Source organism: Tachypleus tridentatus, chromosome 9, assembly GCF_004210375.1.
Source record: "Tachypleus tridentatus isolate NWPU-2018 chromosome 9, ASM421037v1, whole genome shotgun sequence".
NCBI classification, from domain to species: domain Eukaryota; kingdom Metazoa; phylum Arthropoda; class Merostomata; order Xiphosura; family Limulidae; genus Tachypleus; species Tachypleus tridentatus.
Window position 1 is genome coordinate 39,915,927 of NC_134833.1, and position 19,363 is coordinate 39,935,289.

At 32.7% G+C, this 19,363-nt stretch overlaps 1 protein-coding gene across 1 annotated transcript in view; it reads right to left on the bottom strand.

The window, feature by feature from the left end:
- LOC143227348 (ubiquitin carboxyl-terminal hydrolase 8-like) overlaps positions 1-19,363 on the bottom strand; it is a 67,226-nt gene that overhangs the window by 20,041 nt on the left and 27,822 nt on the right. The window contains exons 9-17 of the mRNA XM_076458803.1: positions 18,025-18,683; positions 15,673-15,767; positions 15,210-15,379; positions 14,215-14,398; positions 11,922-12,018; positions 10,402-10,532; positions 2,617-2,722; positions 2,003-2,107; positions 829-1,065 (exon numbers count right to left, since the gene is read on the bottom strand). Of these exons, the coding sequence (XP_076314918.1) occupies positions 829-1,065; positions 2,003-2,107; positions 2,617-2,722; positions 10,402-10,532; positions 11,922-12,018; positions 14,215-14,398; positions 15,210-15,379; positions 15,673-15,767; positions 18,025-18,683 (1,784 nt within the window). The remainder of the gene's footprint in view (positions 1-828; positions 1,066-2,002; positions 2,108-2,616; positions 2,723-10,401; positions 10,533-11,921; positions 12,019-14,214; positions 14,399-15,209; positions 15,380-15,672; positions 15,768-18,024; positions 18,684-19,363) is intronic.

Below are 19,363 nucleotides of genomic sequence, written 5' to 3' on the forward strand. Positions count from 1 at the left end.
ATATTGCTATGGATAATCAACTGCAATCAGGTGGTGTACCAGTAAGAGAAATTCATCACAGCAATTCTGATTTTAACATTGTTTCATATCACTAATGTTACTGTCATCTTATTTATAATTTTCACATTAAAGAAAGCAGCAGGAAAAGCAGGCAGCCTAAAGTCAGATCCTCTGACCTAATGGCATTATTAGGACTGTTTGCCATTATATCCTGAAAGTCTTAAACCTAAAAAAACAACTGATAAGAAAGCCAGGTCCAAGTACAACAAATATTGTTTTAAACAAAAAATGAAAATTATAAGATTGCTATGCTCTATCAGTTTAGTTCATAAATCCATATGAGATTGTCAGTTCACTAGATACAATATTCTTAAACTACAGAAAACATCAACAACAAATAAACAGATCAACAACACACTACTTAAATCACATTTAAATTCAAGTTCCTTTTAAATTTATAAACCTTTAAACTTTTCTTTAGTGAAGCAACACCACACAGTAACTTTTAAATATCAAACTAACTGTCATAAGTCTGAAATGTCCTTTATTATGCAGGCAAAACAAATAGAGAAAACTTTAACTGATGAAATTCTTGTGATAATTACATTTAATAAAATGACACTCTATTGATGAATGGGTTGAAATTTTTTACCATTACAAGATAAGAGGAAATTAGTATCATAGAATTTTGTAAGCTTGGTGAAAGAAATAAAAATGTTCTCTTTGTGAGATGTAAATGATGCTTAACAAATGAAACTATAAGTCACTAGTGTTATATATTAAGTTGGCATATAGGTAGATTAGAAAAACTGATAAATTAAAAAGCACCTTGATTGTACAGCGATTACCAGATGGGATAGGAATAGACAAACAGGAAAAGACTTCATAGCTGCTGGAAGTTTTTTTACAAAAAAGACACGTCAGTGTGGACTGCAGCAAGCCTTCAAATTCATCCCCAATAATAGAGCTGTTATGACTGATATGATAATCCCAGAAACGGGTTACTGCTATAGAGTCTGGAATATCATCCAAGTCTGGAAGTTTGGACTTTGCTTTGAAATTTACCTGAAACCAAAGGTGGGTGAAAATTATCTATAAGGTTTGTACTGAAATAGTATTGTCACTACTTTCTAATCAAACCAACAAAACTGAATTATTACACTAATGTACGTCTATTCCTTTCTTAATAACACATTTATTTACAATACTGAACAAGTTTCCTTAAAAAATGACACGTAGGATTTAAAAAAATGTTCAAGTTTCTCACAAATATGTCTTTTCTTCAACAGATTCTTAGAGGTATCATTATACTGGTCAAAATATAAACAAGAAAAAAGAGAAGTTAACTTATTAAATAGTGAGAACTCCTAGATAGTTCTCAAATTTGTAACTTTCCCTTCAATCAATTTCTTACTCCAGTGCTTGTTCCCTTTGTTTTACAAGTAACTAATACCAAAAAATACAAAAGCAGGCAAATATTATAACATGTCTTTTTAACAGCTTTTATCTTGTTCCACTAGTTATATCAGTTGAAATATTTTTATACTTTCGTTTAGGTACTTTTACATGTAAGTATTAATGCAAAAACCAGAGGTACCACTTATTATTTCTACTACTGAAATATAAATTCCCTCACACACTAAGTAACTTCATTTACCCCTCAACTCTTTCCAGAAATATATGAAATGCTGATAGAACATTTTAACAGTTTTGCTAATAGTATTCAACCCAATACTTTAATTATATAAATTATTCACCTTCCTCTTTACAAATATTATTCACATTAAAGTTACATCACTTGTTGTTCTCAGTGGTACACTCTTTGAGTACACTACGTAAATACAAGATGTTCTCAATAGAAATTAACTTCATTTTTAACTGAAAACTGAAGAACATTTAACCAATTTTAACCTTGTTTTAGTCAAAACAAATATTTCTTTCAATCTAAGATCTATAAAACAAAGATAAGTATTGACCAAATAATAAAAGCAAGTAGACTTACCCTATTCAAGTCTCCATGCAACTTTTCCAAAAGCATGACTAAAAACTCATGAGAATCTTGTTGTTCATACCCTAAAAAGCCAGGGATGTGCTTTCCTACTGCATTCTTGAAATAGAAAACAAACATTACAAAGTGGCCAAAACTAAAATTCACTTACTACTGATAAGGAGTCATGAAAACAGCTACAGTTTTGAAACAGTACAACAAATGTACTACCAAATGATCATCTCAATGTTCCTTATTATCTATGAACACATGAACATAATCCTTCTATCCATTTTTATATTAGAAATAAACACGTACTATATGCAGTGTATCTTTATAAACCTTTGAGCAAAATATTACTATAAGCTATTATGAATTCATAACACACTTAATAACTTAAATAAAACCTTTATCTGGCTAAAAACTTACATTTAGATTAAAAGTTCAATGCCATATTCTTCTCTTTCACTGAGACAATGTTAAAAAAAAATAACATAATAAACTATTGCTACCTCTACTTTGACCTGAAAATTAACTCTCCCTGTCATAATGTACATAAACACACAATTCATAAAAAGTATCAAACTGTGTCTAACCGTCTACATTGGACCTTCAATATTTATACTCACTTTAAAGTCTTTGGGTGCTACCGACCGGTACTGGCCAGTCCACATGGCTGTAACAATGACAGCAAACTCTTCAGCCAGTTCTCCTCTAGTACCTTGCTTGTTTTCTCTGATCATATTGAAAAAAGTCAAACAACCAACACTGATTTTAAATCAAACTTCAATATTTAAAATTGCTACTGAAATGAGACAAGGCTACAGTATTAGGCTTAAAAACTGATGGTAACAATAAGTCTGTTAGTACAAGAAAAAAATTTTGTTATTCTTTCCATTTTAAAGGGCTAATTCTTCCATATAATTACAAAATATAAATTTCAACACTATGATAATGCTTCACTGATCCCTGCTGACAACTGAATGAGCCAAAATGAGAATACTTATCATTCTTCAAAACTTCCATATACTTGTACCAAGAGTATGTCATAAGGGTTCTACTTGAATGAACATGCTGACCAAATTTAGGGTCTGAAATAACTTTTGTGGTAACCCATGCATTGTCTTAACTATATAGAAAGAAGCTAGCATATGGTACCAGTATATGCTAGAAGAAATCAATTTAACAGTACTCCACAAATAAACCTTGATAAAAACAGTGTTTCACACTATATAATATGTTTTGTTGTCATTCCATGGTCCAAACAGCATTGAGAATTTTCAGCAGAATAGAGAGTTTGCATAAAAACTTTATATGATGCTGGTTGGACTCTCTGAAATATTGTTGCAGAGATGAAATGATCCCCACACATTGTCAAGTACATCCTGAGACAGAGACAAGTAAATTTGAAAATAGGAAAGGAAGAAGCAGAACACCTAAACTCAATGATACTGATGTTAAGTATCTATGTTTACACAGCCTTTGTGACAGAGAGAAGACTACCACTGATCTTAATAATGAGATAAACAACCATGTACCAGATGACAGAAAAGTGTCCAGATCTACAGTATCAAGAAGACTATACAAGAATAAAATTTGATTGTGTAGCAGTTAAAAAACCTTTACTTTGATATACAAATATTGTAAAGACTGAAATTTGCTAAAATGTACAAAAACTGAACTGTTGGCAAATAGAAAAGGGTGGACTGATGAGTCCAAGTTTGAAATATCAGGTTCAAAACATAGCACCTACCATGAAGGATGGGAGAGGCAATGTGGTGGTCTGGGGTGTTTTTCTACTGAGGCAAAAATATTTACAAAATAGAAGGAATAATGAACCAGAACAAGTACCATCAACTACTGATTCATTATGATATACCCAGTAGTCTGCATATTTACTGGGAAAGGATTCTACCATTAAGAAGATAATGACCACAAACATTCATCCAACCTAAGCAAAAATTACTTGGCTAAGAAAGAAAATGCTGGAGTCCTCCACATGATGCAAAAGACCCCAGAGCCTCAATCCAACTAAGCAAATCTGGAATTTGAAAGATAAAAATAATTTGACAAATCAAAAGTTGCTTCTAAAGAAACTTTATGAAAGTGTGTGTATCAAAGACATTTGGAGTAAAATCCCAAAGAACACTTTGATTAAATATGTTGCTTCAATGCCTGTTATTAAAGCAAAATGGGAACAGAAAATATTAACTGTTTGCTGAACTCAAGCACTTTCACTGAATTTCCGTCATACTAAATATGAAGATTAATAAACATTTTGACCTTTCAGCTGTGATTTATCTTCTACTGTCCTTTGAGAGTAGCCCAACATCTAATTTTTGACTTTATCCTAAGACTTTTGAACAATACTGCATGGCTATTAGGCTTCACATGTTAAAGAGTGCTTGATCATTATTACTACTTAGAGTAAAGTTTCAAACCTTTCAGAAATATTGCTCAAAAGAAGTTAAATGCATTATCTTTGGTTTATAAACCACTAGTTTACCTTCCTTTAAAATAATGTTTAAGATTTAGGTAATAGTAGTTTACAGCACTTTCACAAAGTATCAAACGTATAACAAAGAAAACTGTATTCTCAAGACAACTTGTATGGGTATTAAAACTTTAATTAAAATAAAGTGCAGAACAATGTTGCAACCTTCTTAGGTTATCTTCAGGTTAACATTTAGGTTTTTCTTCAAGTGGGTTTCTCGTCATCATGAACAAAGAAATCCCTTTTGCATGATGTCACTAGTTGAAATGTTTTGACTAAATATATTTTATATTTTTGGTTCCATTATTTATTTTAGTAGTAATTTAATCCCTAAATCTTTACCTCCTATGCTATTACCCTTGACTCTACTATTTAACTCAACAGTATATTGTATAAACCATATTTAATCTGACAAATGATAAAGAACTGTATAGGGCTTGGGAGATTAATTAAGAAGTATCAGCATCTGTACACATTACAAACATTTATTTTGTAGTAATTATGCTTAATAATTACTCAATGTGTAAAGTACAACCATATAGAAAATAGCAAAATGTTAAAACATTTGTAGTCTAGACATGTTCATATGATATATTCATGAAAACTGCTATTAAATTAAATTACAGTCCAATTGTAATGCTTAAAGTAACAATATATATTAAAACAATTTCAGATTTTTTCCAAGATAAAATTTCAGTATTAACACTCTCAATAAAATATTGATTTATTAGTAACACACATTTTTGGTTTTGAGCATTCATTAGCTATTTACAATAAACTAAGTTCAACATACCAGCTGATATGTATACACACACACACACACACCCAAAGCAGAGACTGGGTGAGTGATTTGGAGTTTTAGGGTGCAAAACAACTAGGCTATGTGCACCAAACATTCGGTAAAAAGTTAAAAGTAAATTTTAAAAGTATTAAAATCCATAAAAAGTAATCACGGTAAAACAAAACAAAGTTTAATTTTTGAATTAAAAACTTAAACAGCATAAAATCCAAATATTATGGCAATAAGAGAGAAATTACTGTAATACTAGTTTTAAAGGACATTCTGTAGCATAAGTGGAATGGTCATAACTCACCAGGATGACTAACAGGTAAGTACAAGAACCAGCATTAGTCACCTGAAGTTCGTCTTTCCAGTCCTGGTTTGGAGTTATTTGACATTACAACCATTTTCTAATTTCATATCAAACTAGTTGTACTTCAAAAAGGAACCATAAAAAGAAGGTTTAAGTTATGAATTCAAATTTTAAATTGTGTTAAAAAGGTCAAGGGCCTTTAAAAAACTAAAAACATTTGTAAGGTGGACAGTGTCACCATCGCCAATGATACTGTCCAACATTAAAGATAAACCTTGGTACAAAACATGTCTAAAATGGTGCCATTCTTGAAATTGGTAACAACAGCAAGACAGTAAAATGTGGCTTACTGTAACTTGAGTGTTACACAGGCCACACATTGGTGCATCAGTCCAGATAAAAGAAAACAAGGAGTTAAAAAACTGTGACCAATGCATAGTCTAGTTAGAACAACTTCCTCTTTCCAATCCTTACAGAAGCAAAATGTCAAAGTCCAATACAGGGTTTTATTTGGAAAAGCCTGTTTTCACGTTCTTCACTCCAAGTCGACTGCCAACTGGCATGTAGCTGAGCCTTGAATATAGGACCATAGTCCATGTATGGAACAGGCACAGCAGTGACAATGCCAGAGCACACAGACTTAGATGTGGTGTTCAGAGAGATCATTCCCATGAATACCAGCATGGTCCAGTATCCATAAAAACTGGATAGAAGTAGATGTTAAAGAGAAATGGGCCAGTTGGTTTTGATTATGGGTGAAAATAGAATGTGAAGTAATGTGAAGCAATTCCAGTGCTAGTAAAGAACTAAGCGAGTCAGTATAAATAGTGCAGTTTGAGTACTGCTTAGCTTCTATGTGATCAAGGGCAAGAGAAATGGCGTACAGTTCAGCAGTGAAAACAGAAGCTGTAGAGGAGATCCTGTGTGCAACCACCAAAGCACAACAAACCATGGCAGAGCCCACACAGTCACCTGATTTCAAACTATCTGTATAAATAGGAAAGAAAGGATGGTTCGAAAGATGTTCAGCAAATAACAGACGGTACTTCCAATCTGGAGTATCTGCTTTTCTCAGATGACTTAAAGACAGGTCACATTTGGGGACTGTAAGAAGCCATGATGGAATGAGCTGACCAATGGATACAGCAATGTTATCCAAGGACAGACCAAATTCATCCAATTGCACCTGGATACGAAAGCCAAAATAACAGGAGCAATAACAGATCATCTGTTCTAAAAACGTATGGCCCACTGAGGAAGGAAAACACAACCCTACATGGGATGCTGTGGTAAAGATCGAAGTTTTGAAGCATAGATTAAAGACAGTTGCAAACGACAAAGGAGTAGAGGGGGTTCATGGGACTCCATGTACAAACTCTGAATTGGAGAAGTACAGAAGGCCCCAAGGCTGAAGTCCTGGCACAGCCATAGACCAGAGACCCATAGTCTAATTTTGATCAAATAAGGACACGATAGACTTTTAGCATGTAACATCAATCTGCGTCCTAAGAGGTGGAAGAGAGGACACGGAGGATGTTCGGTGCCCTTGTACACTTGACACATAGCTGCTTGATGTGTGGAATAAAGGTCAGCTTACGACCAAACATAAGCCCATAGAACTTTGCCTCAGTGACCATGGGAAGCACAGTTTCACCAATACAGAGTTCAGGATGAGAATGAATACTTCATTGACAACAAAAATGCATCCAAACAGTTTTGGAGGGAGAATGATTGAAACTGTTTGCTGTGGTTCATGTCAGTAAATGATTGAGAGCAGTCTGTAGCTGCCACTCAATATATCTCATATTTGATGACTGACACAAAATGTTGAAGTTGTCGACAAAGAGACTGTTTGTAACTGCACTGGTCCAGCTTCCATCAAGGGACGAGGGTCGGATAGCACCAACCCCTGCCAGTCTCTATTAAAATGATAGAAAAATTATCATTGTCCATGGATTACTGTTGACTCTCCAAGAAAAGTAAGTGAAAAGTCAAGGGGAACAGATAGAAAGATCTATAGCAGTAAAAGACTAACTAGGTGCATGAAAATAAGTATAAAACCTGTATTGAAGAGAGACAGATTGTGGTCCAAGAGCATATGCTCTACAGCATGACCCCTTCCATCAATACTAAGACCACCTAAAGGGGGATTATGTCCATTATAATCCCCCAGTAATAAAAATGGGAATGCTAACTGCTTAAAGAGGGTATCAAAGTCTGACTGATTATAGACCTCTTCAGGAAGCAGGTAGAGAGAACAAATAATGATGGTATGACCCAAGGAAATACAGATGGCTATAGCCTCCAAGGACAGGGTGGGCATATGCTGATCAACCAGCAATGCCACCCCACCATGCACTCATCCATCACAAGACCTGTAGTTTCTATACAAGGAAAACTGCTGAAGGGTGACTGTATCAGCAGGTTTCAGAAACATTTCCTGTAAAGAGAGGCACATAAAATGGTAAAAATCAATCAAATCCTTAATGTCATCTAAATTGGATAAGAGTGGCCATTGTTATTTATGTGGAGGAAAATATGGCAGTAAGATCTTCTGTTTGCAACCATGTTTTTTTTTTCTTTATTGGACAAAGATCTATCAACCTCCATGGATCCTGCCCTGGGTCTGGTAGGCAGGTCTCTGTTTGTGAACAAAGATTCCAATGGCTGAGGATGTGAACAAATGGTCAATTTACTTTTAGGGGCTGCAAAAGAGGATGGACTCAAGGAAATATTTGAATCTGAAGGAAGTGAAACAGGACAGTAACTGGAAGGAGCAGTAGGGACAGAGATGAAAGTCAACAGAGATGTGTCAACTTTTTTAATTATGGAGGGCACAGGATACATAAAATTTTTGCAAATGACTCTGTTGGAGGCATGGAAAGATATGTCTGCACTCCTACTATGGTAGTGGAATGGAATGCAGAAGCATATGTTTGAGATAGAGTTGAGAACAATCATTTCTGAGCCTCTGAGTCGGTGATATTGTTAACAGTCTCTAAGCGTTGCACCTCTTTCTCTTCTACCCATTTAGGGCAAGAAATAGAGTAAGAGCTGTGGGGGCCACTACACTTAACACAGTGTGGTTCCATGTTGCACTTATAAGCATCATGGCCTCCACCACCATAACAAGCACATACCAAGAATCACAACATGATGTTTTTGAGAGACCAAAAAACCACTGATGCTGGAAACATCTGAGAATGTTAGGAATGTAAGATCATAGCTTGCTTTCATTATGGCAGGAGGACGAGGTGATGTAAATGTTAATATCAGAACATTGGTAGGGTCCATAATTCTGTCTTTATAGGTGAAGATTCAGTGCACCACAGTAAAGCCTTGGCTGAAGAAACCAGTGAGGATTTCCAACCTGAGAATGTTCTTTAAATCCCTCTTACCTATAACTCCTCTGGAAGAATTAAAAGTAGCATGGAGAGCCACCTCAATGAGTATATCTCCAATGGATTTTGATTTCAAGAGGAGTTTGGTATGCTGTGGTGAAAATGTTTCCACCAAAATGTCTCCAGAATGCAACTTCTTTACTGACTTTGGGGAGCCAGAAAGTCACTCTAATCCCTTCCAAATGAAAAATGAAGACATCTGCCCAATAATTTCTCAGAAAAGGAATGGAAAACCAGAAATTGAGGTGTAGAATCTGGCTGTAATGTTGACTATACAATAGAGTCACCCATGCATAGTCATTTTCCAATGTTCTGTTTTTTTTTATTCTTTCATTTTTATTTATTCTGTTAGAAAGAGGGGTATCCATAACAAAGAAGCTACATTTCAGTGCCCAATGACCCCACCTACTATGAAGCCCTACAAGGGAATGCACTACAGTGCCAAACAAGGACACTGCAGCAATGACAGGATTTCATGAGCACTATACCCAAACACCAGCATCAGATACATTGACCCTAGTCCATGTTGACTGACCCCAGGGGGACCACCCCAAGGCTGCCTATCTACAGGAATTCAAAGCCAAAGTGGTGTGTTAGGGTTGGACCCCTCAACCACCAAGATCCTCTCTTCCTCTTCACAGATCACCACATATGGCAAACACATGGGTGGATGTTTAGATCCCAGAAGAGGTAAACTGAAAGAATAGAACCTTTCCTAGGAGGTCAGTCACTATGTACAGTAATCCATAACGAGGGGAGCAGAGACTGTCACATGGAAATCATCAAATATAAACTATATGTTATGGATACACGTCACATGCAAACCACTGCTGAATGTTGTATGAATGAAAATTCTTTATACATGATGTATGTTAAACTAGATTAAATTGAACTAAAGCAAATAATTTTACACAAATAAAAAACACCTCAAAACTACTTAATAAACTTAATAAACCAAAACTCTTCAGAAAACCGAAAAATTAATCAAATTTAAAACTATTTTATAACAAGTATAGTACACATTCAGTAACGAGCACTAATTAAATTCTAGACAAGTCTATTGCACATAGGTGAATGCTTTTGTATGATAAGAAGTGTGTCCAAAATTTTCCATCAGCATCATTTATTGTTTTGTTCACAGATTCTCATACATGAGAATAGGAGTGCCAGTGTGTACATTGGGGGTTTTGTGAAAAGTCTGAAAATAGAATTCTTAATGATGTATCACATCTTATTTTTAATATCCCTTTGATGATCACATGATCACTCCTTAACACCTTAACTATTTACATTTTTGAATTAAGCAAAAGTTAGTTTCCTAAGATTAACTCATTCTGGCCAGAAACTGGTATGACAAGAGTGGTAGTGTTTACAAGACACAACAGCCCAGAATTAATAACTTGAACATTTCCTATACAAACTTACACATTTATTTGACGCTTATACTGGCCCGAAATAAAATGTATGGCAAGAGTGGTAGTGTTTACAAGACACTGCAGCACAGAATTCATAAAACAAGTGTTTCCCAAATTCTTCAGTCCTGTCCCTGCTTGACCCTATAAACAGATTTCATTAAAAACAAATTTTTAGAACTTTTATATAATTTATACAACACACAATGTTTGGTGACTATACTCTGCTTATTGTATAGTAAAAGTGTTAAAAAATGTTACTGAAATAAGCCTCTTTGAGATGTCAGACTTTTCACTAAATTGAGGATGAATATATAACATTTTTTAAATCTTTTTAATCTTTCAACACCATTATTTCTCTTTAATACAGACTGATATTACCAAAGAGAAATGAACACACTGATTTTATCTTGCTTCTGCAATAGAATTGATTCAGTAATAAATCTGAACATATATTCATTCAACAAAGTAGGTAATATGGGTACATGTCATTTAATGAAAAGGGATGATTCTTGCCTAATGTTTTACGTTCACTTCATGATTCACTTAAAAATCTCCATTTTTCTGAGCTTTCCTATAAAAATTATCATTTTTCTTGACTGATTTGCAGAAGGCTTTGTGACTATGTTGCTGTTTTTAGAATGTTATGCATTTATTATTTTAATTAAATAAATTACACTGAGCCAGTACATCCACCATCACTTCTATATTCAAGACAGTAGTAGCACACTAGAATTTACAGTCTTTGCCAACAACATTAACAGAAACAAAGTTACTTTTCTTTACAGCAATGATCACTTTGCAAATAAATGCAATAACGTATTTCTTCCCTTTGACAAAACCTAAAAGAATAGATTCAGTCCTGCTGAAAATCTTAAAATTCTGAGTCCATGTCTTGCCTGTATTTCTCTTTTTCTGAATACCTTGTGTGGCAGTTAATTATTCCAGTATTTTGAACTTCTATAATTAAATAAGAATTTCTCTTTATTCAGATGTATTGAAGTAATTGTTTAGAATTTTCATGTAGGTGTTTAGCATTTGGCTAACATTCTCATATAAACAGGATGTAGTCAACCCTACCACATTCCATCCATTACATGAGGTAAATATGCTACAGTGGTAGTTCGCAAGATCTTATAAGTGTATTAAAATTTATTTACTGTCTTCCAAATGGTGTACAAGCTTATCCATCTGGTAAGGCAATACAGAGGTTTGAACTAGTTAGTGTGAACAAGTGGTTAGTCTCATCTATGAGAATTATCACTGATGCAGATAATCTAGGATTGTGAGGTACTACTTTAAGACACAGGTCTGACCAAATAAGTGATATCAACACAATTCCTTCCTTCTTTGTTGACCACAGTCAAGTTTTCTCCCCTCTCTAACAACTACTACAAGTTATTCAGAACAAAAGCTATCACAACTTCTAAAATAGAATGATTTCTGATGTAGGTAATCAATAATATGAGATCAGGCAGTGAATAACACAATTTTTTTTATAAAAATTCATTGCTACATAAATGAAACACATACCTGATTACCATACACAGGAGTAAGGTTTCGCAAGCGTGCAGCATTCAGTTCCACTAATTTCCCTCCATAATGTGAAGGAGAGGATGAAATTTCATTTCTATTAAAATAAAAAGAAACACTTATAAAGCAGGCATAAAAGAAATGAATAAGTGAGGTACTTATTATATTTTAAAGATTTACGTAGACAGTCAAAACTGCTTCCAGAATTATAAAGCTAAGAGCCTTTGGCTCATGAACACATTAAAATATGCACCATCTAGTTATACATTCAGCAAAAACATGTAAAAAAAAGTCATGTGAAAAACAGACAACATACATCGAATCATTTAGGAAAGTTAACCAATAAAATGAATACCAAAATTAACAACTAAAAACATTTTTTCACTTAAAGAGTTGGTTTAATTGCATGACATTGTGTGAGATTTTGGATAATACACAGAAAATTAATATTTAGCCTTGAACATTTAGATCCTGCAAGATAAAGTTTGGTAAGTCTCTCGAGGAACATACTGAAGCAATAGATTAGTCAGTAAAGTGCTTTAAAACTAAAATTAGTACAAATAAATTATAAAGCTTGTGTTCTATGAGCTCAGTGTACCTTGCAAAACATTTTTGCTCTTGAGAATATCAAATCATAGAGCACAATTTTATGTAGAACTGTCTGTATAAACTCCAAGAAAGACAGTATAAAACCTTCATGAAAGACTGTACAACTGTAAAACTCCAAGAAAAACAGTACAACTGTATAAACTGAAAGAAAGACAGCAAACAACCTTCATGAAAGACTGTAAAACAGATTTGAACACAGATCTTGAAGTGTTGGAATCTGAGCAACTACAAAGACAAATGGCTGTTCATTTTGGGTTGTACAGTCTAAATAAGACTGTACAACTGTAAAACTCCAAGAAAAACAGTACAACTGTAAAACTCCAAGAAAAACAGTACAACTGTATAAACTGAAAGAAAGACAGCAAACAACCTTCATGAAAGACTGTAAAACAGATTTGAACATAGATCTTGAAGTGTTGGAATCTGAGCAACTACAAAGACAAATGGCTGTTCATTTTGGGATGTATGAGTCCATGATAAGGATACTGTGAACAAAATATTTTAAAATTGTTCTGTACTTAATAAATATTGAAATGCATGAAGTCTAATAAAACCATAGAAAACATAAATGTGCTGAAAAATAAGTCTTAAATAAGACAAAGAAACAATTTTTGAAATACTAGTAAGTCAAACAGATGAAGTCCATTGATATCAAAGAAAAATGTTTCCTATGATAAAATTTGTAATATGTTTTTAGTATCACTTCTTTAGAGGCTAAATTTTATTGACAAAAAAAAAACAATACCTTTTGTTAACACCACCAACACCCGAAATGTGCTTTCAGTACCACACCAGAAGCTTTCAGCTAGGAATTAACTTTTATCGTATATTAGCTAATACCAATTCCCCTACTTCCATGATTGCTATGTACTACCAAATATTACTTTGAATGAAAATAATAATAAAGCAGAAAAATGTATATATTGTTCCTATTAATGAAGATACATATAAAAGTTGTTTCATACCATAAAAATACTTATGCTAATCTGTTTCATCGTTGCTTTATGCTAGATCATGTCAGTTTTCAACGTCAATACAATTTAAGCTCTCCCTTTCCTTATAAGGATGCTCAGTGAGAAAGTAAAATAATTTTATAATTTACAAACAAAACCTTAAAAAAAGACAAAATTGCATGGAAGCAATGTATCAGTTTGAAACCAAAACAGACTACCGTTGAGTTACATTTCAAAAGCTGATAGCAGATGTTACCTGCTTTTTTAATGTAGCAAGCCTTTGGTTGTGTAGTAATAGCTGTTACCATTGTGATTAACCATTTGTAAAGCTTACAACTTTACTTTATGTTACTACAGTTACCATCTGACTTAACAAGGAGAAAACCTGTGTTAATTCTTGTTCTTGTATTCAATAACTCACATTATAAACTTTCTATCAAACTTTTAACACAACAGTAGTAGCAATACATGTATTACCTAAATATGATATTGTAAAATCTATTTTTACAAATACTTAACCTAGAATAACATCACACCACACAATTATTTTTTTTCACATTAGCTCTACTTTGAACCAACAAAAAAGCTCATAAGATTTATGTACAGTAAATAGCATACATACAGATGTGGAGTTATTCATGTGTGTAGGATAATTAATATTTTAGTAGTTTCATTAAGAATGTATTTCCTAGCTTGTTAGTAAAAACAAAATACAAATCTCAACTTATAACCTTGGCTTCAGGGAGCGATCATATTGTGGCATCCATGCTTTCACAGATTGGTCATTTTCTTCAGCAATCATCTGAGCAATGTTTGGAGAAGAGTGTGAACGTGATAAACCGTGTTTCGTGGATAAACCTTCATCTTCCTTTAATTGAACAATATATTCTCCTTCCTTTGCTGAGTTGGGTCTCCCTAACAATCACCATCAAAATATTTACTGTAAATCTATATATTTTTTCAATAAACTACTCACAAAACGTTTTTTCAAATCTATTGCTCTTTTAAAAATATATTTCTATTAAATACCTATTATAATTTACTTTGTTAACTATACTGGGAGCATTTTCTTCCAACACCAAAGTAAGTATACTTGCTCCATTACCTAATTTCAACCTAGTTATAATACAAAAGACAGTTAACTGTATAAACAGTTAACAACAAGACAAAAATGAGCAAATCATAATACAACAAGACTGGGTGATAATGATAGACATAGGTGGCAAAAAGAAGATTTTAACATAGATCTTAAAGTGTTGTAATATGAGCAACTACAAACACAAATTGGCTATTCGTTTTGATATGTATAGGTCCATAATAAGAATACTATGGACAAAATATTTTAAAATTGGACTGCACATAATAAATTTTGAATAAGATTGTGAAATGTCAATCATGCCATGTAATAAATTATTTCAATACACCACAGGATATATGAGCTGCTCATGCACTCACTGTGAATTGGAAAAGTTCACACAGAGAGAGAGAAAGAGCAGTATTATAATAGGAAAGCTACATGTGAGAAAAGATTAAGTAACATTTCTAAAACTTCATTAAATTCTGCCTGATTGTTATAAACATCATCTAGAAAATCACCCAGCAAAATAAGTAACCATAATCTCACATCCAAAACCATATTAGTATAATCACTTTTAAGTTAAAACCTATTAAATGTTTTTTTTAGATTTTACCATAGACAAATTGAACTGAAAAAGACATGTTTTACCTCTGACTTCACTACCTGTTGCATGCTTTGAAAGTGCTTTTGTATGAGCACTATCTTCCTGAGACTTCAAGTGTGTTTTTTCTCTCATTTCCATATCATGCTTCTCTTTTTCTTTCTGTTTGCGATGTTCTTCTTTTTCTTTTTCCTTTTGCTTTCTTTCTCGTCGCAACCTAAAATAATACTTGCTTAGATATTCATGATGACTAGAAACCCACTTGAAAAGTACTTACAAGATGGCTGTTATGGGTATTAGCACTTCAATTAAAATTAAACACATTTGTATATTTTATATCTTTTTACAGTGTACAAGTTCCCCATTGAATGGTATTATTATCAAACAAAGAAACATCTTTAGTTTATTTAATAAACATAAAACCCAGCAAGAGCACATATACACATTCAACTTTACCATGATGGACCAATGAACATAATTATTAAGTTTAACAGAAAAAAAACAACACACCTCTCAGTTTCTTGTAGAATTGTTTTCTTCGTAGCCTCTATTTGACTGAGCCTTTCTTCTTCTTCACTTTTCTGTTGTTCGTGCTTTTTTAACTGCTGTTGTAACAAAGTAGTTCAGTTAGAGTTACAAAAAAAAAAAAATTAACTACTCCAAAAGAAATTCCAAAAATATATGACTGCAAGTGAACCTGCAGGTGACTTTTGGTAAAGATTATCAGCACTGAAAATGCTTGAAAACAAAATTTTTATATTGATTTTAGTCTCTTAAGATGAGATGTAAACAGAAACCTATCTTGTGCTTCTCACGCTTTTTTTCATATGAAATTCAAATGACAGTTTAATTGATCAAAATATACCATTTATAATAATAAATGAATTTTTGTGAGTTACTGTTTTAAAATTGTGTATTACCGTAACAATTTCCCTTGGATGTACAGGTTTCGATAAAGCTACATATGAAAACACAACTATTTCTAAAATTAATTCTAATAAATTTTAAAAGTTGTATGTTCCTGATATTTACCTTGCTAATTCATTCTTTTAGCAATAAGTTTTATATTTGTTGTTAAAATATGTTATCTCTAAAATGACAGATCAGCTAGGCTGCTGACAAGAAATCAAAAAGCACACATGGTACCTAGTACAGTAGCAGCCTCCTCACAATTATAAAACACATGGTACCTATGACAGTAGCAGTCTCCTCACATTTACCAAACACATGGTACCTAGTACAGTAGCAGCATCCTCACAATTATAAAACATGTGATACCTAGTACAACAGCAGTCTCCTCATAGTTATCAAACACATGGTACCTAGTACAGTTTCACCCTTCTCACAGTTATAAAACACATGTTATCTAGTACAGTAGCAGCCTCCTTGCAATTATCAAACACATGGTATCTAGTACAGTAGCAGTTTTCTTACAGTTATAAAACACATGGTACCTAGTACAGTAGCAGCCTCCTCGCAATTATCAAACACATGGTATGTAATACAGTAGCAGCCTTCTTACAGTTATCAAATATGGCATCTTAATATGTACAGTTTGACACATGCAAATTCATACCATAATTTGTATCATAATTAAATTTCTTTACTTTGTAATTATGCTAGGATTCAACAAGCCTAGCTATTCTGTAACACAATGATATACATTACTATAATCTGTGATAAAATGTACAGATGTTACAGGATGCAATACCCAGCTCTCATATACATACTCCTAATACGAATGTGACATCTATTTCTATATAATGACATTTACATTCCCATACTGCAAAATACTTTCACACATTGCAAAGGAAATTACAGTAACTGTGATCATAAGATATAAAACTACAGTATCTTATTTTGACTCAAATGCTAGATTCAGTTGTAATTTATTAACATTTTGTATAGATTTGGATGTTAGTATTAATATTTAATAAACAATCCAATATTGAATATGCAGCCCTTCTATATATTTTGCCAGCATTGATTCTGAAAAATTAAATATTTGACTTCCATCAGCAAATACAAGTATAAATGTAAAAGGATTAATGTTAATTTTTCATGAACAAAAACTTTGCACTAACCAATAAAATGTAAAATTCAGATCCACAGATTGCATTGTTGTTAAATGCCTACTATTTGAATTTTTTTCAGTCACACAGTTAATGACCAAATGTTGAAACAACATTTGTGGGGAGCTTAAATAGCTTAAATATTTGTTAATGTTATTCTCAAAAAAAAAAAAATTACTGGGTTTCCTACTAAATAGTTTATTTACAGATTTCAGATTGTTTGTATTCATGTACATCAATAAAACATGAGTAATACTGTCATACTGCACCTTCTCCCTTTAAGAAAGATTAACCCAATATTAAGTTTTTACAATTACAATGTGCATTTAGAGTTCAAATCTATTTTTAAAAATAAGAAAGCAACTAAATATTTCTTACAAAATGCTTTTCATGGCTAAAAAAGTTAAAACCATGCAACAAATTATTTCCTACATCAAAGATTATTTCATATCAGGTAAACTGGCTACATATTTTGTGTTTAACAAAGACTAAATTCTAATGAAGTGAGACCATACATCCTAACTCATTGGAAAACTCAATAATGCTTTTAAAATCAATGATTAACAGTGTCATTTTAAAACCACAAATATAGACATATCACTCAAATTTCAATCAGCAAGAATACTGTATAATAAAATAAATAATTTTTATCTTAAAAACAAACAAACAAATAAAATATATACAAAATAATATACATAAATGATAACATTCACAGATATACATGACATGTTCAATTTTAAATGATTATTTAGATCTGAACTTAATATTTCAATTTTATTTCACCTCATACCTGTCTCATTTTTTCACAATAATCTTGGATCTTTTGCATTTCTATGTCTTTCTTTCTTTTTTCTTCCTCAAGAGCATTTATTCTCTCCAACAATGCTTCTTCCTGTTTCTGAAGTTCCAGTCTCATACCTTCCTCTGCTTCACAAGCTCTTTTTAATCTTAAAGCTTCAAACTGTTTCTCTTTTTCTAATTGCTCTTTAGCTATCTCTAAGCTTTCTTCTGCCACTGAATGTTCTTTGATTTGTAATTCCTGTTCCTTGTCTTGCTCTGCAGAACTTTTGACGGGTGACGACAGCCTGTCAAAGGACAGTTTTGGATCAGAGCTTGCTGATGACGTGGACTTTGGTTTTAACTTTCTATCTGGAATTTGGACAGTTTTCAGTGATGAATTCTTGTTCTCTGGACCAGAAGACTTGTCGATCGATACTGAATCGAAAGATGAACGATCTACTCTTTCTTTGAAGAAAGCTTTCTTTTTATCTGTTATTTCAGTAAGCGATGAGGGTTTAGTACTTCTGTTAACAACTGGAGGTGATATGTTGATTGGTTTTAATGAAAGGTCTTGAAACTTAATTGTGAAAGTGGTATTGTCCTGAACAGACGATGAAGAGTCAGAGGATTCTGAAAGAGCTTCATCTAGGTTTGGATAATCAACTTCAGCTAAAAAAACACAATGCAGTTACACCTATATTATTTTCTAATAAAGTACTTAACACTTCTAAACAATTTAATTTTAAAAGAAAAATTGTTATTTACTGAACCAGTTAGGATAATTATAAATAAATATAAGACAAAATGTAAAACATTTCAAACTGACAAATATGATCATCTGACTTTTCATATATAGCAGATTATGGTAAAACATACAGAAGACCAAAACTAATGATGGAAAAACTGACTTATACTTGTAATGATCAACATGTTATGTCAACATATTACTTAAATGTATAGAAAAGAAAGAATTAAATCATGTTAAAGTTCAAACAAACTAAGTTCTAAAGTCATCATTGTTTTATTGTGGTTCCAGTCACAAGTGGGTTCAAAGACAAGAATGCTAAATTTACTCTCTATGTTAAACTAATAAACCAAGTTTTCCTTCCAAGGTATATAACAAAGATAATAAAAACTGTAATAACTTACAAAGCCTAATAAATACACAAAAAATTCAGATAATTAACAAAACAGTAAACAAAAATAGTAATTTCAACAAGACAAGCATGTTATTCCCAAGAGATGGAGTAAAACTATTCTTATTCTATTGTATAATCAGGTTCAATTTAGTTTCAGAGGATGAGGTTCACTAACAGCAGAAGAATGCAAAAAATATTTCCAAACAGAGT